Source organism: Sus scrofa, chromosome 9 (assembly GCF_000003025.6).
Source record: "Sus scrofa isolate TJ Tabasco breed Duroc chromosome 9, Sscrofa11.1, whole genome shotgun sequence".
In the NCBI taxonomy this organism is placed as follows: domain Eukaryota; kingdom Metazoa; phylum Chordata; class Mammalia; order Artiodactyla; family Suidae; genus Sus; species Sus scrofa.
The window spans coordinates 80,721,433-80,747,988 of NC_010451.4; the positions used below are offsets into that span (position 1 = coordinate 80,721,433).

At 34.6% G+C, this 26,556-nt stretch overlaps 1 protein-coding gene across 7 annotated transcripts in view; it reads left to right on the forward strand.

Annotated features, from left to right (window-relative positions):
* Positions 1–26,556, forward strand: part of PHF14 (PHD finger protein 14) — a 188,976-nt gene that overhangs the window by 44,248 nt on the left and 118,172 nt on the right. For all 7 annotated transcript variants that reach the window (XM_013979727.2, XM_013979728.2, XM_005667646.3 and 4 more), the window contains exons 8-14: positions 2,077–2,223; positions 2,850–3,120; positions 3,731–3,837; positions 5,746–5,841; positions 7,611–7,714; positions 9,727–9,858; positions 19,482–19,650. In XM_013979727.2, coding sequence (XP_013835181.1) covers positions 2,077–2,223; positions 2,850–3,120; positions 3,731–3,837; positions 5,746–5,841; positions 7,611–7,714; positions 9,727–9,858; positions 19,482–19,650 — 1,026 coding nt within the window. The remainder of the gene's footprint in view (positions 1–2,076; positions 2,224–2,849; positions 3,121–3,730; positions 3,838–5,745; positions 5,842–7,610; positions 7,715–9,726; positions 9,859–19,481; positions 19,651–26,556) is intronic.

Sequence of the window (26,556 nt, forward strand, 5' to 3'; positions counted from 1 at the left end):
TTAGTGGTTTCTACCACAGTTAATATTTGCTTGGTATATCTGTTCCATTCTTTAAACAAGGTTACCCCCTTGGTCATTCCAGCTTTAGAATTAGGATTTATCCCCCCCCCCAACCTCAAAGTAATGAAAACAAAACAAAATTACTTGGATTTCCTTTTCCCTTTCAGAAATATTTTTGACCAGAGATGACTTTTTCCCCCCTAAATCAGAGTCTTGGTCCTAATACTGAACTCATCTATGCAAGCATGAATCCTCTCTGATAACCCAACCTTACCTGCTGCTTTAAAACAATGAAATAGTGCTCCAAATCCGGGCATTTTGACCGAGGTTCCATATATTTATTTCAACTTAGCTTTGTCTGTCACCAGGATGTATGTAGCACATGTTCTGAGAAAGCAGTTGTGTGTGTATGTGTGTGTGTGTGTTAATGTAATCTCCTGCTCACATTTTTTGAGTTTATTTTTGTACCTATGTGAAGAAGTTGTTATTAAATCCATTTTACTAATGAGTTAACAGAGGCCCATATATATTTAGCAGCTTGTTTGAAGCCACAATAACCAGTAAATTTTGGAACCGAGGTTTATATCCAGATTTTTATATTTCCAAATTCTGTCATCTTATCCATAGTACTATACTGTGACATCTGTGGATATTATCGTACAGAATTGCATCATAAGCTTTTTTTTTTTTTAATGTTAAGAACACCTTAGTTTTATTATTACAATGATGATTTTTATTCTTTCTATTTCATCTTTTTTAGTGTCATCATTTTCTTTGGGTTTTAAAACCCTACCTTACTAAGAGACCTTTTAAAATATAACTTAAGGTTAAAAACTACATGGATACCTTACCTTTATTTTTCCTCCTTGGGACAGACCTAAAGAATGAACAGTCTGGCATTTCTCTGGCAATCACATTGAAGATTACCTTTTTTGGCTACAAATTTACAAATTATTTCTGTTTTTGATAGTAAATTTTTTTGGAGACACCTTACTATTAATAAAATTGGTACCTGGAGTTCCTGTTGTGGCTCAGCAGGTTAAGAACCCAACGTAGTGGATGAACTCCGGGTACATTTTGATTGCTATTAAATCCATGAGGATGCAGGTTCGATCCCTGGCCATGCTCAGTGGATTATAGATCTGACGCTGCTGCAAGCTGCAATGTGGGCCACAAATGCAGCTCAGATCTGACGTTGCTGTGGCTGTGGTATAGACCTGCAGCTGCAGCTCAGTTTCAACCCCTAGCCTGGGAACTTCCATATGCCACAGGTGCAGCTATAAAATGGAAAAAAAAAAAAATGAACCCATTAATATAGTACCATGAAATATGACTGTGAAAGAGCTTTATTTCCATTTGTGGTTTTAGGTATATGTAAAGAGTTAAAGGGAATATATAAAGTGTTTTGACAAGACTGTCCTAATCCATTTTTGTCCCTGATGGAATCTGTCTGTACATTGCTAGTCAGTTAGAAAGGCCCCACTTTGCTGTGTTGGCTAGTTTTATATTTTCTAGACATATTGTTGTTTTGTAATATTAATCTATGTCTGCAAACTTTAATATTTAATGATAGTATCTATTAAATAATCTAAGATTATTTTAATCCTTCTTGTTTTAAATAATGATTATTTTTAAGGTAATAAGAATAACTAAATATAATACCTAAGATTTAACTTCAATGTTTTTTTTTTTTCTTTTTTGGCAACACCCAGCATATGGAAGTTCCCGGGCCAGAGATCGAATCCAAGCCATAGCTGCAACCTACACCATAACTGCTGCAACACCAGATCCTTAACCCACTATGTCACAGTGGGAGCGCCATTGATTTCAGTATTTTTAAACCCATAAAGCCCTTTAAAGAAAAAAATAATTGTTAGTTTGAAGTTGATACACAGGATTAAGTTTCTAAAGCAGCAATATTTATCATTATGTATGTAAACTACTTTTGTAGTCTATTTTAGGAATAACCAATACTGTAGGAAATTCTTCAAAAAGGAAATATTATTGTTTATGGTTATGTTTTTTATGACCCTTTGTAATAAAAATGTTTAACCCCCCCCCCGTTTTTTGACATAGGATATAGCGGATCCATTTTTTGCATATTGTAAGCAACATGCAGATAGGTTAGACAGAAAATGGAAGAGGAAAAACTACTTGGCTCTACAATCCTATTGTAAAATGTCTTTACAAGAGAGAGAGAAGCAGCTTTCACCAGAAGCACAGGTATGGGATTCATGCCAAAACTAATGTTTTTTCTTTCAACGTTGTATAGATTTCAGACCTCATGTGTGTTTACCAATGACGTGTGAAGTATAATTATGAAATTTGGTTAGTTACCTAAGAAGTAGATTGTCATTAAGGTAAATGATGAGTATAGTTTGTGGTTGAACACATTACTGATCATATAGTCAACAGAGCAGCCATTTATAAAGCATGTTTTCAGTACATTGAAGAATTTGGCTTAGAGAAAATTAATTCCATCAATGCAATATGTTGAACCTTCTTTTTTCACTCTGTTCTAATGTTCACTTATGCAAAGCATTTGATTAGTTTGTCCATAATTTAAAATCTATTTTTACATAAATTAAGTAAATCATGGCTACTAATGCAAGACTAGTTAATAAGAGAATCTTCAGCTTAATTATATTAATTTTTGACAACTCTAATCATAGACTATGGTAGTTGTCACCATGGGTAGATACAGCTTATTGTAAACCAAGAATTCTACAATATACCTAAGGACTGTGGGTAGTATAAATTGCCTTGATACAGGAAATTCTAAATATGGAAGTAAAAATCATAAGGAGTATGTTCCATTTTAATATCTTTTATATGCATTTCTTTTATAGGCAAGAATCAACGCCCGGCTTCAGCAATATCGTGCCAAAGCAGAACTGGCTCGATCCACCAGACCCCAGGCCTGGGTTCCAAGGGAAAAATTGCCCAGGCCACTCACTAGCAGTGCTTCAGCCATACGTAAACTGATGCGGAAAGCAGAACTGATGGGGATCAGTACAGATATCTTCCCAGTGGATAATTCAGATACTAGTTCTAGTGTGGATGGAAGGAGAAAGCATAAACAACCTGCTCTCACTGCTGATTTTGTGAATTACTATTTTGGTTAGTATAGACACTAATACATGCACGTTTTCTTTTCTTTTTTTCTTTCTTTCTTTTTTTTTTGTTGTTGTTGTTTTGTCTTTTCTAGGGCCGCACCCGCAGCATATGGGGGTTCCCAGGCTAGGGGTCCAATCAGAGTTGTAGCCGCCGGCCTATACTACAGCCACAGCAACGCCAGATCCAAGCTGTGTCTGTGACCTACACCCCAGCTCACGGCAACGCCAGATCCTTAACCCACTGACCAATGCTAGGGATCGAACCCACAACCTCATGGTTCCTAGTTGGATTCGTTAACCACTGAGCCACGATGGGAACTTCACATGCACATTTTCAATGAGGACAGTTTGCCATTGAAAATATTTGATATGCTGTCAGTTTTTAGAAATTGACTAGCCATGCTACCTATATCAAGTAAAAGCATGTTTATTTTCCCAATAAGTTATGGTAGTTGTAAAATGCTTAGTTAATATATTTGTGAGTAGAGTTAAAAGTGTTCTAAATAATGTAGGTTTATCCATGTGGCCGTCTCTGGCTAGCTTCTTCCATTGTGTATTTTGTATGTCAGCTTTCATTTTCTACTGAAGTAAAATTGGATATTTAATTTAAATAGAGAGAAATATGCGCATGATTCAAATTCAGGAAAATATGGCTGAACAAAAGAATATAAAGGATAAATTAGAGAATGAACAAGAAAAGCTTCATGTGGAATACAATAAGGTAAGTTGGCTGTAAGACAAACAACATAATATATTAAATCTTATTGATGATTTCTTTTGTGATTTTATAGCATTTCTCTTTATGTTTTGAAATTCCTCTGAAATTTTACAACTTGCCTGCAGTTCCAACACCTCATTATTTTCATCATCATCGCTAATACTTATCTACTACTTTCTATGTGCCAGGCACAATTTTGAGCACTTTTACATGTATTTACTCATTTAATTCTCAGTTCAGTTTTATAATGTGATTTATGATTATTGCTCCCGTTTTCAGAGGATTCAACTAAGTCTTAAACAGGTGAAATTATTTCCCCAGGCCTACGTAGGTAGTCAAATTATTACAGAGCTGGGGCTTAAGGCTCGGAAGTCTGATTCCTTTTCTTACTCCTACCCCACTCTACTACAGAACTTGTCTCTCTCTCTCTTTCTTTCTTCTCCTTTTTCTAGCTGCACCTGTGGCATGTGGAAATTCCCAGGATAGGGGTCAAATCAAACCTGCAGCTGCAGGCCTACAGCACAGTCACAGCAACACCACATTTGCAACCCACTCCACAGCTTGCAGCAACATGGGATCTATAACCCACTGAGCGAGGCAAGAGTTCAGACCCTTATCCTCACAGAAGTAATGTTGGGTTCTTAACCTATTGAGCCACAATGAGTACTCCAGAACTTCTCTAAGTTGTAAAAAACTTTAAAAACTCATTTTGAAATTACTGGTTTTTTTTTTTTTTTTTTGAATTGTTATGTTACTTTTGATTAAAAAGTGAACTCCCAATTTATTTATTTATTTATTTATTTTTGTCTTTTTGCCTTTTCTAGGGCCGCTCTGGCAGCATATGGAGGTTCCCAGGCTAGGGGTCTAATTGGAGCTGTAGCCACTGACCTACACCAGAGCCACAGCAACGCGGGATCCAAGCTGTGTGTACGACCTACACCACAGCTCACGGCAACGCCAGATCCTTAACCCACTGAGCAAGGCCAGGGACTAAACCCGCAACCTCATGGTTCCCAGTCAGATTTGTTAACCACTGTGCCACAATGGGAACTCCTGAACTCCCAATTTAAATTTATTTTCTGCCTCTTCGTTCTAAAGATGAGGACGTTCCCATCATGGCGCAGCAGAAATGAATCCAACTAGGTACCAGGAGGTTGCTGGTTCAATCCCTGTCCTCGCTCAGTGGGTTAAGGATCCGTTGTTGCTGTGAGCTGTGGTGTAGGTTGCAGATATGGCTTGGATCTGGCATTGCCTTGTCTGTGGTATAGTCTGGAAGCTGTAGCTCCAATTATACCCCTAGCCTGAGAACCTCCATATGCCATGGGTGCAGCCCTAAAAAAAAAAAAAAAAAAAAAAAAAGCAAGTTATGACTACATGTTAGGTAATAAGTAACATGAACATATATACTGGGATTAACTTATTGTTAGCTTTTTAAGTGATAAAAAAAATTAGAAGGAGTTAAATTTCCAATAAGTAGCCACACCGAAGTGAAAAGAGTACTGGGATTTGATTCAGAAAACTTGGGAATTCTTACTAGTTTTATGATTTTGGCCTAGTCACAAAAACCTTAGTTTTCTCATTGGGAAAATGATAGTAGTGCATCTTAATGGACTCATAGGATTAATCAGCAGAATGTCTGTGAAATTATTTAGTAATCTGTACTAGAATATGTAAATGTGAATGGCATGATTATTATTAGTATAAATGCTAACTTAAAATGTTGTTACGGTTTATTGCCACTGCTTAAATAATTGGAGAGCTCAACTTTTGGTGTATTGTGACTTGAATGTGTTAAAAGTACATGAAATATAAATATAGATATTTTTATGCATTTATCGATAAATTATTTGCATTTTCATATGTTTTACTACATGTTTTAATGATGTACTGATTTGAATTGTTTTCTTGTAGCTATGTGAATCTTTAGAAGAACTGCAAAACCTGAACGGAAAACTCCGAAGTGAAGGACAAGGAATATGGGCCTTACTAGGCAGAATCACAGGGCAGGTTAGTTTCTTTCCAATTTCTGTCTCCTCTTCTTACTCTGTTTAGGTTTTCAAAAATCAGATCTCTAATATAACTTTCACTTCACTAACTGAAGAATTCTGTTTAAGGCAAACGAATGTTCTGGGATAATTTCTGCCTGAATGATATCTAAAACTTTGCTAGCTGCCCACCTGTAGGTTGTTTCAATAGCTGTCTTGTTTACAAAATTTTTTTATTTGGTCTACCTGTCATTTGTGATGAAGCTAAGATTTGAAGCATGAATTAACTCCTCTAGCATTCTTCTGTCTTCTAATGTAGCAGTTTTAGATTCTGTACCGCGTTTCTTCTGTTCTACTTTTGTACTATAATTGTATCTTTTTGGGGGATGGGTAAAATTTTAAAGGCGCACTGGAGAAATTGATTTTAACGTTGATTTGGCTTTGAGTTGTGTAAGAAATGGTTTTTGATAATTTAATGTTAAAGTGTACATTTCTCCCTTTATTAGCTATTATTGAAGTTATGAAAAAGATTACTTTATCCTTGAACATTTCTAGCCTGTTAAAGTTATTGGTGTTGAAAAGAAGAATTATTGCCAAATGGATTTCTTTGAATGCTTTTTTTAGTACTGTGTTTATAATTCTTAATTTATTTGAATAATTTCAGTCATTTTTTTTTAAGGAAGATGAAAGCTCACTGTGGTCCTTTCACTATGAAAGTAGTTTTATTTCTGAATGATGCTTTTCAAAGGATAGATATTTTTCATTCTGCTTGTTTTAAAGGTTTACAAAGAGTCAAATTCATCGTATAACTTATGTAGACATTATTTTAGGAAGTAATACATACTGATGTATTGTGTCATGTTAGCTTTGAAGATGCTTCTTTTGTGAACAAGGTGTATGTGGCTTATATTATAATGACTAATGTAACATAAAAGGTGAGGATGAAGAGTTGCCTATGGAGTATTGACCTTTGTTTCTATTGATAGGTTGTTGATGAGTTTTTGGAAGATTACATTATTTTATATTTGGAGAAGTTAATATTGAATGCAAACCTGTATTCGTTTTCTGCCAAGCTAGCATTATCTTTTGGCTTTATTTGCAAGTTTGTCTCATAAGAATATCCTGTTTAGTATAAAACATTACCTACTATAAAAGGACATTTTCATTTATTAAATCACTTGTAACAGAAGCACACATGTTTCCTTTTGCCAATGTAAAACACATAGCAAAAGTAGAATTCATTTGTACTGCTTCTAGGTTGCTTTTTCCAGTTGGTTGAACAGATGCTGGCCCACCGGGCCACTAAGAAATGACTTTGATAGATGGTTGCTGTCTGAGAAGCCACTATACTACAGATTAGTAGAAACCCAAAGAGAATCTAATTCGTTTTGTGGAGAGTTTGGTCCAATAAGATAATTTTTCTAATTAACCTGCAGAGCTCCAGTGTAGCTAGGATGTTAAGGAAAATAAACGGCCTCAATATTCTTTTTGTCAAGAGTACTTTTTAAAAAAATTTCTTGAATTCGTGTCCTTGTCTTTTACTTTTAAAAAGAAAGTAGAAGTATAATTTTCATAATGTTTTAGTTTGATGAAAGTATGTAATTATAGGCTTCTAATGGCAGTAACTATGAGACAAAAACTTATTTTTATCTTTTTGCCAGTGTAAAAGCTGGTAAACCATACCTCCTCACAATCCTAGCGTATTAGTTGACTTGAGTGGCATATAAAGGAAAATGTTGCTTTATATTTTTCCTTTAAAACAAAATAAACTGCATTTGTTCAAATCAATAGAAGTTGAACATACCGGCAATTTTGCGAGCACCCAAGGAGAGAAAACCAAGTAAAAAAGAAGGAGGCACACAAAAGACATCCACTCTTCCTGCAGTACTTTATAGGCAAGTAATGAAATTGACACATTAATATTGTGTATTTTTAAACAAATACTTTTTTAGTAACAAGATGCTTCGAATTTTTGAGAACGAATTATGTTTAATTTGGAATTTAAATTAAATGCACTTTTGAATGATGGTATGATATTTTTATTCTTCTTTTAATGAGAAGATAAATCACTTTTTCTATCCTTTAAGTAACTGAGAATTTATGTACATAAACTCCATGGAAATAAACAGTTGGGGAATTGGAAAGTGACTTTAAATAATGTAGATGATTATTCTCTTAAATAATAAAAACAAAGTATTAGATAAATGGGCATTTATATTTTATTTGAATTGAGTGAGTTTTAGAGTTTTACATGTGTTTTTATGTAGTAATGGGTATCATAATACAATCTGAATTACTGCCTTTTGCAGAGTGGTGGATAATGAAAATAAGTTTTAGATTTGAATCTGTCTACATTTTTTTCTGTGTTCAGTTGTAATAATTTCATTCCCCCAAATATTTTTTTTGGCTCAATATTTTACTGTTATAGCAATTTTACACAGTTAATATTTATTTCCATACTTCATTAGTTTTGTTTGGATCTTAGTTTTTTTCACATATGCTATTAAGTGAGAAAAGTTTAAAAGATGCTAGTGTGTTTGTATGTACATAAACAAATGTATCTCTTTATATATACAAGTATATATGCTTATATAAATTTATAAATATTCTCATCTCATCCTATTCCTTTTTCAGAAATAGCAGCAATAGCTACATTACCAGTCTCTAAAATTTATTTATGTTCTTGATTGGAGGCTCCCTCCATAGACAATAGCAAATAACTTTGAAATTTGGGAAAAGCCCACTAGTATCTTAGTGTGTAGTGAAAGACTAGCACATTCTCAGTCCAGCCTTTTAAAATAAAATTGGTTTATTTGTAATCAGCAGGCATATCACTATGCTTCTTTTTATCACTACAGCTCATTTTTGTTTCAGAATATGGCTTAAGTAATTTTCCATTTTTCTTCTGAGCAACTTTTGAGAACAGTTACTGTTCATTATGTTGTCGTTGTTATGTATGTGTGTATATGTTTTTCCTATGACTATTTAAAAATTCAAACATCATTGCTACTTCTGTACATGTTGGCTCTTTTAGGTTCTCAGAAACCTTTTCCTTACTCTTCACTTTCTTAATATAAATATACCCTAGATTTTCAGGTCATGGTGTTTGTGCTTTCAAGAGTAAAGTTGTTCTTTTGCGCAGGAAAAATTGTATCCCTTAAAAACAAACCCAAATACAAAATAACAGTAACCACAGTAGTAAAACTTCCCATTCTTTATGATAAATATTAATTGGTATACTTTTAAAACTCAAAGTCTAGTTTTGTGAAGAGACCTATTTATGTATGTAGTTTATTTACATGGTGAAGGCTCTTTGAGAGGTTTATAATTAATGGTAAAAAAAAAACTGGATTTTTTTAAAGTAACTTACAGTTTTAGAGAGGTAGAAAATTGAAAAATTCTTTTGTTTAATAATTTGTTTCTAGAGAAAAATTGGTCTAACGTTAAATGGGTTTTCAGTGATATTAAAATTAAGGCAAAGATGATGTTAGAATGAGTATCTAAAATATCCCCTTCTCTGGAAGTTTTGACTCTAGCAATATTTAAATATATGCTAGATTCAAGCTACTTTTCTATATTCTCAAAAATATTTAGAGGAGTTTTCTTGTGACTCAGCAGGTTAAGGATCTGATGTTGTTACTGCAGTGGCTTGGGTCGCTACTGTGGTGTGGATTTGATTTCTGGCCAAGGAACTTCCCCATGCTGCAGTCGTGTCTAAAACAAAAGTGTTTAAAGCTAATAGTTATTGACATTATAAAAAGACATAAGTTACAAAAAAATACTTGATTTTAATATGATATTAAATTAGTCAAGGTAAAATTTTGAAATTTAAAAAATATCCTATAAATTAACGCTTTTACTATGGTAATTATCATTCTAATCCTTTATTTGCTGCCTTCATTCAAAGTTGTGGAATTTGTAAGAAGAACCATGATCAGCATCTTCTTTTATTGTGTGATACCTGTAAACTCCATTATCATCTTGGATGTCTGGACCCTCCTCTTACAAGAATGCCAAGAAAGACCAAAAACAGTTATTGGTAAGTAAACTGGAGAGGATTTAGACCTTAATTTCAACAACGTAAATTTTTTTTTTCTTTTGTCCTTTTAGGTTCACAGGCTAGGCGTCTAATCGGAGCTATAGCTGCCAGCCTGTGCCACAGCCACAGCAACCCCAGATCCAAGCTGCGTCTGCAACCTACACCACAGCTATGGCAATGCCAGATCCTTAACCCACTGAGCAAGGCCAGGGATTGAACCGTAACGTCATGGTTCCTAGTCGGACTTGTTTGCACCACGACGGGAACTCCTCAACAGTGTAGACGATGTGTTTTATCATACTGCTTTATAATGAAAGTTTTCAACACATTTTAAATTGACATTCTTATAATTTTTCCAATTTTGAGATATATCTGACAATTTAAAATTATACATATTTAAGGTTTACAACTTAATGATTTGATATATGTATGCATTTGAAATAAGCACCACGATCAAAGCTAATTAGCATATGTGGGAGTTACTGTTGTGGCTCAGTGGGTTAAGAACCCAGTATAATTTCCATGAGGATGCAGATTCAATCCCTGCCCTTGCTCAGTGGGTTAAGGATCTGGTGTTGCTGCAAGCTGTGGTATAGGTTGAATATGCAGTTCAATTCTGGTGTTATGGCTTGGCATAGGCCTCAGCTGTACCTCTGATTCTGCCCTTAGCCTGGAAACTTCCATACGCCACAGGTATGGCCATAAAAAAAGCCAAAACAAAACAAACATGTTTTTCACCTCACATAGTTACCCCTTTTTTTTTCTCCTGTGGTGAGAACACTTCAGACGTAAATATTTATTATCACATTTTATGAATAAAGCTGTAACAGTTTTTTTGGTAAATTAATTTTAAGTTAGTTGAGGCTATTTTGGTAGCTTAGCAATGGTTCTTAAGGCATGAATTCTGTTTAATGTGTTTATAATTCTCTTGCTTTATTATAAAATGTTTTCAAGTACTTTATTTTTATTTTGAAATTGACTTAATCAAGAATTTGCCTCTATGTTCATGCTTTTGTTTGTAATTTAATATTTTATTTCTTAATTAGTGTCACTGTAGCTTTACTTCTGGCACTTGTCATTCGTGCTATATATGTAAGTTCAGCCATTCTTTGCAAACCTTGATATATGTTTCTGGTTGTTTTTTGCTAAGGCATATCGAATTACTACAGATGTTTGATAAAAGTTTATGATATTTATGTTGTATTCTTTCCTTAATTTTAATCCAAGAGAGAGACAGATGTTCAAATTCCAATAGATTGATTCTATATAGGAAGAATATAGGTCACGGAAAGTTTTGGAATGAACATGATTATTCTTTTTATAAAGATTTTATACAAATTCTAGTTTTAGAAAAGAGTGAATCCAAGATTCTTAAATAGTAATCTATACAAAAATGTGTGTATGTTCCTCAAACACATTAAAGCATGTTTTCCGACCTCATTGTTTTATGTCATAAAGCTACCCTTTTCATTTTATTAGGAAGCTTATACTTTTTCACCATTTTCATGTAATTGCTTTTTCGTAGTGTTATCTGTTTATCTTGAGACATTCATAAATGTCTCAAGACAAGTAGAGAGTACTTGTCTACTCTGTCTCAAGACAAGTAGAGGGTGCTTGTCTACTCTCTTCAAATATGCTGAAGTTTATTTATTTTGATATTTATGTGCTTTTGAAGCCAGACTTTAGTAGAAACTGCTATCACTTATTAGAATGCTAGCAGTGTTAATAAGCACCCTAGGTGGGTTTCTAAATTGAAAGCCAATTTGGTAATCTCTAGAGCCAGGGTGTTTTGTCATGATCTTGGGCATGGAGATGTGCACTTCTCTTCTGAAATGAGGTTATAGTACTTCTCTCCTTGCATAACTGTGTTTTTGAGAGTGTAAGAGTTTCTGGAAGAATATCTGATGAAATGGCATAAGCCTGCGATATTTTGGTGAAAGATTTCTCCAGAAGGCCTAAATTACTTAGTTTTTGCCTCTAAAATCAACTTAGCTTTGCTTAGCCATTAATTGGATGCATTAATTTTGGAGAATTTTTTTTCTTCAGTGCTCTCAAATGTGTAAGGCAGTTTTTAGTTTTTGCTTTTTAATATTTCCAGTTTATTTTTGAAATTCTATTAAAGATAATATTAAAAACAATTTCACCTCAAATATTTTACTGTTATCTATGTTCTTTAGTTTAAGTCTCTTGTGTGTATATATATGTATATGATAGAAAAACTGTGTAATGTGTGCTACTGCATATTTTCCCCATTCTGTGCATTCTCTGATGCCATGCTAATAGCTTGAAATTGACCACAATTAGGAGTATTCATATCACAGAAATTGGCAAATGCTATAAAGTAGGACTTTTGCCCATAGAGAGCCAAGTGTTAAATGTTTACTCTCACACCACTGCCTAATTTCTGCTTTAGTCGCTACTTAGTTTTCCATCTTTTTCTTAGGGAATGAGGTCCTTAACTGAACCCTCAACTCATGACTGGGCCCTATTTTTTGGCTTAAATTTCTGCAGAGCCCACTGGTATACATTTTTTGACTGTCACAGTTTCTGCTTTTGCTGTCTTTATGCTTGGCAAGCCTGTGTTAGCACACTACCATATCCCCCTTATGTGTTAACACACTACCATATCCCCCTTATGTTCACTGCTAGCTAGAATTACTGTTCAATCTGTAGCTTTACTTCTCAGAAACTATTTTCTGCTTGATAGACTATTCTAAGCAACTGCTATCTAGGTCTTTCTCCAATATTAGCACTGCTTTCGTGGAAATACAGTTCTAGATCTGGATGCTTTCTCTTTGGTCCATTCCATCCACAATACTACATTGGGCTGTGATGGACTGATTTAAGACATGTGGCAGGAAAGAAAAGATGGATAAAGATACAGAAGTTATTATTGATGGAGAGTATAGAAGTTCGAGTGAGTTCATGTTAGATAGATTTCTCAATGAAGTAGAAGTAGTCTATTGAGAGGGAAAGTACTTGGGATGATAATGGGGGCTTTACAAGAGAGATAGTTTACAATAGCTACTGTGGGAAAAAAATCTGAGATAACTAACTTGCTCAGACTATATAGCAGGAATGTTCAATGAATTAGTTTAGCAAGTGTGATTAATTGATTTTTCTTAAGTAATGCTGAGCCGCCCAGGAGCAGGAGAGGGGAAAATTGAGGAACTTCTTAGGCTGGATTATAGACAGACAAACCAGATCAAGAAGAATATTAGGTGGATGAGGCATTTGGCAAAAGATAGAGGGACTAGCGAAGATGTAATCTAGGCTCATTTTGTTAGTAACTACTCCCAGTATTTGAGATGTCTTTTGTCTCACTTAGGTTGTGTTACCTTTTTTTTAATATATATATATTATTTTGAACACTGCCTTACATTCTTTCTAAGAAGAGCCTGGTAGGGTATAAATAAATAGTAAGTTTTTTTTTTTTATTAGAGTGGTTCAAATAGTAAATAATTTTAGGGTACCAATCTTATGTTTCCACCACCCATCTGATCAGAATTTGTCTTGCTTATTTTTTTTTTTTTTTTTTTTTTTTGTCTTTTTCCCTTTTCTAGGGCCACTCCCGCGGCATATGGAGGCTCCCAGGCTAAGGGTCGAATCAGAGGTGTAGCTGCCAGCCTACGCCAGAGCCACAGCAATGCAGGATCCGAGTCGCGTCTGCTACCTACACCACAGCTCACAGCAACACCAGATCCTTAACCCACTGAGCAAGGCCACGGACTGAACCTGCAACCTCATGGTTTCCAGTTGGATGCGTTAACCACTGTGCCACGAAGGGAACTCCTGCATTTTTTAATTATTTAAAAAATACTGTGAATTACTTGACTGAGTAGTATTTATTATATCCTTTTATTCTTTGGATATACTTCTGTTTATTTATTATTTATTTATTTATTTATTTTTTGCTTTTTTAGGGCCGCACTTGTGGCATATGGAGATTCCTCGTCTAAGGATCAATCAGAGCTGTCGCTGCCATCCACAGCTACAACCACAGCAACGCAGGATCCAAGCCGTGTCTGCGACCTACACCACAGCTCATGGCAACAGGGGATCCTTAACCCACTGAGCAAGGCCAGGGATCAAATCTGCATCCTCATGGATGCTAGTCAGATTCCTTAATTGCTGAGCCACAATGGGAACTCCCACTTCTCTTTATCCTTTTAAGATGAAAAGAAAATACATGACACAAACCCTTCTGTGAAGAATTTACAGGTGGTTCTTTTCCCCCTATATTTGTCTTGATAATTTGTTTTCCCCTTCTCCCGTTAACTTTTTTTTTAAAAATTAAGATATAATTGACATTTAACATTATATTAGTTTTAGGTATACAGCATAACACTTTGATAGATGAATATTTTAAAATAACTACCATAGTAAGTTTAGTTGACATCCATCACCACACATAGATATAAATTTTTTTCTTTGATGACTTTTAAGATCTACTCTCTTAGCAGCTTTCAAATATGCAGTAGAGTATTCTTAACTCTGGTCACCATATTGTGTGTTACATATGAGGACTTAATTTATAACTGGAAGTTTATGACCACTTTTACCCATTTTGCCCCTATCCCCACCCCTTGCCTCTGGCAACCACTATCAGTTCTCTGTATCTCTGAGTTTGTTTTTAATGGTTCATATACAAGTGAGGTCATACAGTATTTGCCTTTGACTTATTTTATTCAGTGTTATCTCCTCAAGGTACATCCGCTGTTGCAAGTAACAAGATTTTCTTCTTCTTTATGGCTGAATAATGTTCCATTGTATGTTTAGACCACATTTTCTTTATCCATTTATCTATTGATGGACACAGGTTGTTTCCATGTCCTGGTTGTTGTCAGTAATGATGCAGTGAAAAAATATCTTTTCAAGATAGTGATTTTATTTGCTTTGGATAAATACCCAGAAGTAAAATTGCTGCAATTTATGTTAGTTCTACTTTTAGTTTTTTGAGGAGTCTCCCTACTGTTTTCCATGGTAGCTGTACCAATTTACATTTCCACCAACAGTGTACGAGAGTTTCCTTTTCTCCATATCCTCACCAACACTTGTTATCTCTTGTCCTTTTTTTTACTGACAGCCATTTTAACAGGTTTGAGGTGATACCTCACTATAGTTTTGATTTGTATTTCCCTGATGTAGTTTTATATAGGGACCTTTGAAGATTCCCCTCTAAAAAGAGGTGAAAGAGTGGGAAAAGGCTTAGAAATAATAATAATTTAAAAAACCTATGGTGTGAAATCTTTTAAGACTTGAAAGAGGTAATTGGTAAAGGAATAAAAAATAAGTCATGAATTATTTATAAGTATTTGGGAAACAGTATTACTGGATTTATTATGTTTAAAAATTCATAAAAACCTTTTTTTCTTTGACTTAGGAAAATAAAATTCTCTATAAAAATTAAATTAGTACATGTAAGTAGGTCACCATGCTATACAGTAGAAAAAAATTGTATTGGGGAAATAACAAAAAATAAATTAAAAAAATTAAATTAGTATTCTTCCTGTTTTAGCATTATTATACAATAAAATTATTTTTCTTTAGTAATTAAGGTTTTTTAAAACCTTCAGTAATTATTCTGAACGTGAATTGTAGTGTATGGTGCTGGAGATGGCGGTATAGCAAATTGAGAAAAATCTCTTGATATTTCAGTATGAAGGTAGTACTTTTACACAAATTCCTGACATGAATTTTCATTATCTGTACTTTAAAAATCCATTTTTACTTAATTGAATGTCTTCATTACTTAAGGTTATTGTTAGTACTGTGGATGAGAATTACAAATTTTTAGAATTCTCTAATAGAATATATTAAGTAAATATATACAGAATTAAGGTGAATTTATTTAAATTGATAGATAATAGCAATTTAGTGGCTTATTAAAAGAAGGCAGATATGTAGTTTGCATTATAAAAGATAATTATGCCTTTTCCCCAAATATACTTAATTCCATTGAATTGGACAGGCCACAGCGTTATCCTGGGTTACTATTTCTTAGGATTTCGTGTACCAGTTAATGTAGCAAAGATGCTTTTTCATACCTTAAAGGATATTTATAAGGTGAGGACTATAGTGTTTAATAAATGGTTGAAAAAATTGCAGATGTTTCCATCTGTGTTGGTTTTATGTATTACAAGTATCATGCAGCAGTTGTCTTGAAATAGGAAAAGATAAATTTTTGCATTGGTGGTTACATTTTGTTTAGATTTGTCAGAGTTGTTCAGTGTTGTGTTTTTCAGGGTATAACCGTTTCTATGATCTAAATGCTCTGAAGCAAATTTGACACCTAAATGTATTTTGGTGGGGATGAGAATCAGCATGAGAAGTTAGAGAATGATCTGATAAGGATTCTAGTTACACAATGAGAAACAAAAGGGGAGCTGATTCACTTAAAAAACAATAACAAAGTCTTTCATCCTAAAAAGGTACTTGTTTCTAAATCCCAGAAATTCATGTATGTTAAAAGAGAACTGGAACTAAGAAACTGACTACATTTCACTCCAGCTGGTAGAAATGATCACTTAGTGTTACAAGTATAAGCTGTAATGGCCAGGAACTGATCCTTTTCTGTGATGTATTTGCTATCTTTCTATAGGCAATTCTGTTTTGATGGTAGTCTTGTTATTGTTTTTTTAAGGAAAACATCTAACATTTGTGGGCTTTTCACAATTTAGAACTGACAGTTATTTCAAAATATACTCACCATTTCAATTAGGTTATTCAGTAAGTGTTTACTTCTCATACCAACTTTTAATCTTTGCATATGGGACAAAACAGGAGGGAGCAATTTAGTGTACTAGCATACCTTGGTGGTGTTAAGGGTTCAGTTCCATCATCCACCACTACAATAGAGTCAATATCACCATAAAGCAAGTCAAAAATTTTTTGGTTTCCCAGGGCTTTTAAAAGTTAGTTTACACCTAACTGTAGTCTATGAAGTGTGGTGTGCAAGAGCATTGTCTTAAAAAACAATGTACATATCTTGATTAAAAAGGTACTTTATTGCCAAAAAAAAAAAAAATGCTGTCCGTTATCTGAGCCTTCAGCAAGTTTTTTTTTTTTTTTCTTTCTCCTTCAGCAAGTATTAATCTTTTTGCCATGATAAATCTTGCCTCATGTTGATGGCTGTTGGCTGATCAGGATGGGGATGTCGCTAAAGGTTGGGGTGGCTGTGGTAATTTCTTAAGACAGACAGCAATTAAGTTAGCTGCATTGATTGACTCTTCCTTTCACAAATGATTTTTCTACAACAGGCAATGCCATCTAATAGCATTTTACCTACAGTAGAACTTCTTTGAAAATCTGAGTCAGTCCTCTCAAACCCCGCACTGCTTTATCAACTAAGTTTATATAATATTCTAAATCCTTTGTTGTCATTTCAACAGTCTTTATAGCGTCTTCACCAGGAATAGGCTGTCTCAAGAAGCAACTCCTTATCCGTTAAAGTTTTATGAGATTGCAGCAATTCAGTCACATCTTCAGGCTCCACTTTTAATTCTAGTTCTCTTTCTGTTTCCACCACATCTGCAGTTACTTCTTCCATTGAAGTCTTGAGCCCCTCAGAGTCATTTGTGAGCTTTGGAATCAACTTTCTCCAAACTCCTGTTAGTATTTTGACATCTTTCCATGAATCACAAATGGTTTTAATGGCATCTAGAATGGTGAATGCTTCCCAGAGGGTTTCTTCTCCCCCAGAAGAATTACTTTCCATGGCAGCTTATAACTTTATGAAATATATTTCTTAATGACTTGAAAGCTGAGTTATTCCTTGATCCATGGGCTACAGAATGGATGTTGTATTAGCAGGCATGAATACAATAGTAGTCTCATTGTACATCTCCTTCAGAGCTCTTTGATAACCAGGTGGAATAATAGATTTAGCATAAGGACCCTAGGATTTTCAGAATGTTAAATGAGCATTGGCCTCAACTTAAAATCAACAGCTGCATTAGCAGATAAAAAGAGAGTCAGCCTTTCCTTTGAAGCTTTGAAATCAGGCATTAATTTCTCCTCTTTAACTATGGAAGCCCTAGGTGACATCTTTTTCCAAAGTAGTGTTTTTTTTCTGTATTGAGAATCTTTTGTTTAGATTAATTACCTTAGCTAGATCTTCTGGATAACTTACTGTAGCTTCTTCATTAGCTTGCAGTTTTTTATGTTATTGAGGTAGCTTCTTTCCTTAAATTTCATAAACCAATCTCTTCTAGTTTCAGACTTCTCCAGCTTCCTTACCTCTCTCAGCCTTCACAGACTGGAAGAGTTAAAGCCTTGTTCTGGAATTCAGCTTTAGCTTAAGGAAATGATGTAGCTGTAGCTGGTTTGGTGTTCTGTTCCAGACCACTAAAACTTTCTCCATAAGACCGTTATATTTTCTTATCAGTTGTGTGTTCACTGAGGTAGCACTTTTAAATTTCCTTCAGGATTTTTCCTTCAAATTCACAACTTGGCACACAGCAAGGGGCCTAGCTTTCAGCCTGTTTTGGCTTTTGACATATCTTCTCAACTAAGCTTACTCATTTATAGGTTTTTTTTTTTTTTTTTTTTTTTTTTTTCTTTTCAGGGTCACACCCACATCATATCGAAGTTCCTAGGCTAGAGATCAGATCGGAGCTGCAGCGTCTGCCCTGCACCTCAGCCACAGCAACGCCAGATTTGAGCCTCGTCTGTGACCTACACCGTAGCTCACGGCAATGCTGGATCCTTAACCCACTGAGCGAGGCCAGGGATCGAACCCGCAACCTCATGGTTCCTAGTTGGATTCGTTAACCACTAAGCCACGTCGGGAACTCCTGTCTAAGGTTTTAAAGTATACAAAGGATGTGGCATAGGTAGCTACTGCAGTACTAAGACCTGAAATTGATGAAAATTAGTTGTATAATTTACCTGTGCAAGTCTTTCCCTGGAGGTTTCAAGCCTTCAGCAGAATCCAGAGTTTCAGTGTAGGTAAGAAACAGATTCTGCTAGTGCAGTTGTTTTCTAGATGGCGATTCAGATTCCCATTGCTTTCTATTCTGCCATCTTTCCCCCATCTTTTAAAAAATGCTGCTATAATAGATTACTTCTATAGATAAATTTACACTTTTTTCTTTTACATGTAGTATGAGTCACCAACCAAAATGACCCGTTTGTTTTTTCCAACACTTCTTACAGTCTTTTTCTACTGAGTTTTCTTAGTCTATTCAGTACAGCTTGCTGTTAACTGAGATTAAGAGGTATTATAGTTGTGACAAGGAGTAGAGTCAGGGTCAGTGTATGACTTCGTTTTTTTTTTTGTGTGCCACAGTGTATGTCACTTAAGGAAAAAATGATCTTTAAAAGGAAACTATTTTTTTAATCAGTACTGTGTCTCTTACGTTGGTTCACTTAAACATGTGGAATTATTGCTTGTGTTTTTATGATACTTTTAGGGATACATGGAATTGCTTTACATGTTATATTTATTGTCGTGTATGTGCTTCTCTGTGTATATAGTCATTGTATACCCTATGGTCACATGGACCTGTGTGGTTTTTTTATATGTTCTAAACATATACCTGAATTTTATATTTACAGAAACCATAGCTAATGCCAGCAGGTAAAAATAAATGTGTTAACTCATGTTCTTTTTCTTTATGTAGGCAGTGTTCAGAATGTGACCAGGCAGGGAGCAGTGACATGGAAGCAGACATGGCCATGGAAACCTTACCAGATGGGACAAAACGATCAAGGAGGCAAATTAAGGAACCTGTGAAATTTGTTCCACAGGATATGCCTCCAGAACCCAAGAAGATTCCGATAAGAAACACGGTAATTGACTCTCTGGTTATCATAATTATCATACAGTTCTGAGGCCAAAATTTAAGAGACAAAGAGAAACATATGCTTAATAGCCAATTAAAGAAACATGTATATTAAAAAAATGTTATGTCACTATTGGTTATTCATAAGAGTTTATTGTTTTATATTATGCAAATACTAATCATACATGAGAATTTATCGTTTATATAATCAATATAAAGCATAGTAATAGTGAAGACCCATTGTATTCACAAACCTACTTCAAAAGGAGAACAATACCAAATCCTTTGATGTCCCCTTTAAATCCCTCCATACTCCCCTCCCCATCCATCTAGCCTAGAGGTCACCTCCTTAACTTTGTATTTCTCATTCTCTGTTTTTTTGTGTGTGTCCAATGTTTTCATAAATAATACATATTGTGCAGATTTTGATTTTTGTATAAATGGAGTCAAACTTTTTTCCACATTATTAGATATTTTGACCAACATTATATATATATATATATATATTTTTTTTTTTTTTATTGTTGTTGTTGTTGTTGCTATTTCTTGGGCCGCTCCCGCGGCATATGGAGGTTCCCAGGCTAGGGGTCGAATTGGAGCTGTAGCCACCAGCCTACGCCAGAGCCACAGCAACTCGGGATCCGAGCCGCATCTGCAACCTACACCACAGCTCACGGCAACGCCGGATCGTTAACCCACTGAGCAAGGGCAGGGACCGAACCCGCAACCTCATGGTTCCTAGTCGGATTCGTTAACCACTGCGCCACGACGGGAACTCCCTCAACATTATATTGATTTGATTAATATACCCTGATCTATGTAGTTGTAGTTGATTTATTTTCACTAATGGGTAGTTTTTATTGAAAGAAAAGGTAATTATTTATCTTCCATAGTTTGGCAGTTTTGCTGTTTGCACCTTTTTTCCTTTATAAACAGCCCTTTTGTAAATATTTTCTAAATATCTCTTGCAGCATGCTAACAAGGAATTAGGGTATATAGCAGGGCATGGATTTGTTTAGTTACAGAGTATCTGCATCTTTATTTTTGCTAAGTAATTCCAGTGTTTTCCAAACCTGTTTACACTCATACCAACAATGGATAATGTTACTTTTGCTTCCAAACTTGTTTGTCAAATGTTTTAATGCTTTCCAGTGTGATACGTGTAAAATATTTTCACTTTATTTTGCATTTCCCTCAATACTTAGATGACTTAGAGCATCTATTTATATATTTTTGGTCAGTTGTATTTCCTATTTTAGGAACCATAAATGCAAGTGTTATTAAGATTTTCTGTCAGGTTGTTAGCCTATTTCTCATTGAAAATTCTGTGAGGTCAGAGTTTAAAAAATTACTTCCCGAAAGCATTCATGTTTGTTATTACCAGATGCCTGGAGCTCTACCAACCTAAGACCATTTTAAATATAAGTTTGGCCTGTGGGTGTCTCTTCCATTCATGAGTAATGTTGATTTTTGTTCCAGACCCGTTGAGGTTTGGCTTACAGTTATGAATTCATAGGGGAGACATTTTTCACTTTCTTTCCTTGAGCCAATGCAGGCACATTTTTAAAAATCTGCCTCCCCCTGAAGAAGATGTAAATATATTTTGGGGGCTAGTTGTCATCATTTGTTCTATTACCTATTTTGTTTTAGAGAGTCTTTTCCTTAAAGTAACAGTTTTCTCAAAAGTTTTTAAAATCTGGAGTAACTCTCTATGTTATAATCACTTAAAGAATTTTATTTAAGAGAAATCACCCAGATTATTTCATTCAGCTTTGTGTTATGGACCCACTTGAAATTGATAAGGCAAATCTGGGAATTATCATCTTTTAGGTAATTGAAATAGTTTTGGGTGCTCTAAATTGGTCAACTTGAAATAGTTTTATTTATAATTTCCACTAGTTTAAAACATTTTTTGACTTCACAAATATATTTTGTTTACAAATGAACTGAAGAGGAGTTCCATTGTGATGCAGTGGGTTAAGGATCCAGCATTGTCACTGCAGCGGCTGTGAGTTGCTGCTGTGGTATGGGCTTGATTCCCGGCCTGGACACTTGTACATGTTGATGTGTGGTCAGAAAAACTCAAATTGAACTGAAGAGAGTTTTCCTCCTTTAGATAAGTCTGATTATTTCTGTTTGTAAAGTATTTTATGTAACTGTTTGATGCTGTTATCTGCAGTTATTCTTAAGATCTTAAAGAAAAGCTGTTATTACTTCTTATGTCTCTGTCTACAAGGATTTTCCTCTTATGAAATATTTTTTTCTAGTTACTTTATTGTTTAAAGAAATCCTAGGACCATTTATTATCATCTTTAATTTTGGAATTATCATATAGAGAGACATTTTGTACATTTTATAGTGATATTTATGTGCCCATAGTTTGGTATTACTTAAGAGAAAAAAGGACCCTATTTTTCTTTTTTTCCCTAATTTACTGTCTGCTTTTCCAGCCTGGAATTATAAGGAAGCTTTTACATTTTCTAATTTAGTTCAGTTCCTTTCCTCTTACTCTTTGTTTCTAGTTTTCTTGTGTAAAAGTTTTAGTCTTCTTGTAGATCTTGGTAAAACCCTAGAAAGGATTCTGTGGTCAGTAATTTTAGGAAATATAGTATGGTTATTTTTTCTTTGGGGGGAATTCAAATGTATAGTAAAGCTTTGAGAAATACTAATGTTGAGAAAAATGTTTCCTTTTCCTTATTTATCCTTTTTCCTAACTTATTTTTATACAAGAGCACTTTTTTTAAATAAATATTTTTTGGTGGGCTGCACCCATGACATGTGGAAATTCCTGGGCCAGGGATTGAATTCATGCCACAGCACCAAATATTTAACCCACTTCGCCACAAGGGAACTCCCTCAAGACACATTTTTTATTGCAACATAGAGTATGGTGGTACCAGCTTTAGACATGGTATTTTAGAGGCCATGGATTCTTTGCATCAGGATTATCCCAGGGTGTTTATTGAAATGTAACTTTGGATTCATCCTGTAGCTAGTGAATTAGAATTAGAGGGGTGAGCTAAGCAGATTTCTTGGATGTTGGTCTTATGTAGATTAAACGTTAAAAATAACTTTTTAGATAACATTTATGATTATTATTCTTACTCTTTTCCTTCCTTCGTCTTTGCCTTCCCTCCATCAATCCATACAACAATTCAGAAAACCTATGATGAGCATGTTCAGTTGGTCAGGTAACAGATTGAGGCATTTAAGAAAGATATGTGGAAGAAGATGATCTATCTCTTGACTTTGATCTTGACTGAATTCCTCTTGTTACCTTAATTTTTTTATCTGTCATTTCTGTTTCAGAGTTGTATTAATATTTTAAACTATGAGATGGTATAGTTAAAATGGTGGGACTCCAGTTTCTTAGCACATTGTTAATTATGGGAATTCAGGTATATTACTTTCTGCTAGTTTGACTAACCAACTACCTTTCACAATAAATAACTGATTTCTCTCTCTCTATGTCTAATTGTAATTTTAATTTTTTATTTTTTTTCTTTTTAGGGCCACACCGGTGGCACCTTTGTGTAATTTTTAAATTGTTGTTCCTGGCGTCATCTACTTAAACCATTTATTTTAGTACATAAATTACATTTTGCAACGTTACATCTTTAAATTCTTTCTAATAATATTTTTGTTTTTGTTAGTTTTTATTTTCTGCCATTACTGATTAAAATATAATTCATTTCATAATTATCACATTAGTCTATGAAAATTTTGAAGAAAATTTAACCTTAGTGACATAGGGGATTCATGACAGAACTTAAGCTTCAATTTCTCCTTTCAAAATAATATATCACTCAATAAAACTGTTAAAATGGGAGTTCTCTTATGATGTAGTGGGTTAAGGATCTAGTGTTGTCATTGGAATGACCTGGGTCACTGCTGTGGCACGGGTTTGATCCCTGGTGCAGAAACTTCCACATGCCACAGTTGCAGTCAAAAAAAAAAAAAAAAAAAAAGGTTAGTCTTTAACTGTTATGGCTCCTCTGTAACTCAAAATAAAACTGAGGCATAGGAAGCTTGAGTAACTTACCTGTGATCTTACAAATAGTAAAATGCATAGTAATTGAACTGAGATGCTGGAATTAAGAAGTTACCTGAGGTCTGTAGAAGAGCATTTCATTGAAATACAGTTGAAGTAGTTGTAAAAACATTTGCTTATTAGATAGCATAGTTGCGAATGTGATACTCTGATCTGCTACCAGAATGTTCATGTGTCTTTTCTGTAGTATAGTGTTATCTATAGGAAGCCAGGCACATATCCATTCACTCACATAACTGAGTTCACTCACATTAAATATTACGTTCAACATTCCTTTTCTTTGTACTTTCAATTGAGTGTGAAGTTTTCCTTTTCAAGCTTGTGCAAGAATATTGGCATTCACTCTTGTCACTCATTGCAATAGTGTATAAGTTAATAAAATTTTCGAGGTTGCTTTACCTTGAGGAAGTCGATATTTAAAAAAAAAACCCAAAAAGGAAAACATTAGAATTAGCAAATCAGTAATTACATGGTCAGGATATATGTGTATGAGCCACCAGTATATGTTTATCTTGCTGTTCTCTATTTTGGTTTGCTTTTTTTCCTACCAAATTGAGTACTATGAAACTTGCTGTGGGAAAAAAAGAGTATATAGTCTATATTGAGAGAGAATATGGAGAAGTATGTGGTGATTTTCTTTTTTGTTTTTCTTTCCTAGTCACTCCAGATCTACCTAAAACATTTGGCTTACTGCATCTCAGCTTTTTTGATTATGCAACAGATATCTTTTGTTTTGTTCACTTGGTTTGATCATTATTAAGAGAGCTAGGCCTGTAGACTCCTCCGTCTTTGTGCTCAAGTGCCTGTTTTGTGCCAGACAGGGCCGCTGTTAGAAAAATGGCATCCATTTTTTCTTGCTGACAGACAGTTTCTATTTATCGTGGCCAGATAGTGCAACGGGGAATAGAACACTGTCAAACCTCACTTTATTTTTATTATTTGGATACTGAGGAAAGTCATTTCTTTTTTCATCCTACTCTGATTTCCTTAATAAGGATTTATAGATATCTGAAGGAATACAGTATATTTGAGACAGTAGAGTTAATAAGATATAGATACTTTTCAAAGTGAGCATTCTCAATATTACGTTTTTCTCCTATACTATTTTCTACCCAAAGATGAGAGAAAAAAATTAACCAGAAAAGTTACTTGAAAGAAACTATAGCACTAAAGATTTTGTATTTTAAGAAAAATCGGTTACAAGAGGTATTTCTAAGTATAAGAATGAAAACACCGTACTTTCAGAAGACACCCTTCATATACAAATGTGGAGATTCTCTCTGACTTATTAATTTTATTGTTATATTTGTTAGATTACCATCAATTTTTGAAAATCTATCATTCTGAATATTAAAATTACTTTAAAAAATAAAATAAAGTGTAAGTTTTAAGCATAAAAGTAATAGGTGAATACTTTTTGTCGAAAGAAGCTAAACAATATAATTAAAGTCTCCTTTGACTTTTCTCCCAACATTCCCTTTCCCCAACCCAACCTACATGCTTTGAATCTACCTTTATTAAAAGGGTGCATGTTTTGAACTTTGATGATCTAAAATTTCTATTGGTGTATCTTTCCAAAAAAAATAAGAAAAAAATGATCAATGTGATCAGTGAGTCATATGGAGAAGTAGTATAAGGACAGTTCAAGAAACATGGAAATATTCAAGTATCAAAATGAAAAAGAAATGATCTAATTTTAGAAAATTCTTCACATACTGTTTTCTCTTCCACAAATAAGGCTTTGTATCATCTTCTTAGATTGGCTTGTAAATATCCCATCTTCAGCATTTCAGCATCTCAGTAGACATTATTCTCTTTTCTTACTAGGTATAACTAGGAAGACTATGAGTAAAGAAGAAAAAGAGATGAAAAGCATATTTTTATTTAACTTTGTCAGTTACTATGTGTTTTATACTTTCTCAGCTGTCATAGCTACCCCATGAAGTAGTTGCTGGTATCATTGCTATTTACAAGTAAGAAACTGAAACAGCTTAAGTAACCTATTTAAGGATATAAGGCTTTGAAGTGGTAGAGCCAGGAATCACATTTCACTACCTCTTGAGCCCATATTATTACCACTTTATTAAGCTGCCTTTCAGACAAGATTTCTAGTCATCATTCCTGGCATTTCTTCGGCTAGAATTACAGGATCTTCTTGCTGCCAGCAGCTTAGGGACTAAGGGTTTGGTCAGGGAAATGGATGTCACTCTATAGAGGAATTATGGCTTTAGATCACTGTTGATGTAGCTGAGGACATGGATATCAAGAAAGCTGTCCTCATAGGTCTGAAGAGCTCTGCTGAACATCATAGAAATTGTTGATGAAATGTCTATCATGAAGCACTGAGCAGGTGGTAGGAGCTGACATTAGGTCAGAGCACTTAATAGTGACAATTTCAAGCTGAACAGCACTGTTGAGTGGGTGGGAATATGAAAGTTTGTGGGGAAGTCTGATGGAAAGACCTGTAAGGCTGCAGCATCTGAAAGAGCCAAGCCTCTGACTCCCATGACTCCTGAGAAAAAAATGGTCTTCACTTTACTTAGCTGTTTCAAATCTGAGGTTGCTAACATGGAACTATAAGGGGAGGGAATGATGGGAAATGTGGTTTTCAGCTTAGACAGAACAAGCAGGTGAGGGGGGATGATGGTGGTGAGGGAGGAAAGTGCCAGATTGACCAGATAGTCTAGCGTAGACTGACAATGCAGTTTAAAAAATGACTAATGTAATGCTTACTTGGCACGTGTTGGGTGCCCTTAAAAATAATATTTCCAGACTCCTTTCCCTGCCCCCGCTTCCCTTTCTTCTTTGAGGCCTGTGATACCCTCTTCTTCATCCATATTTTTCCAGCTCTGAGCCTTATGC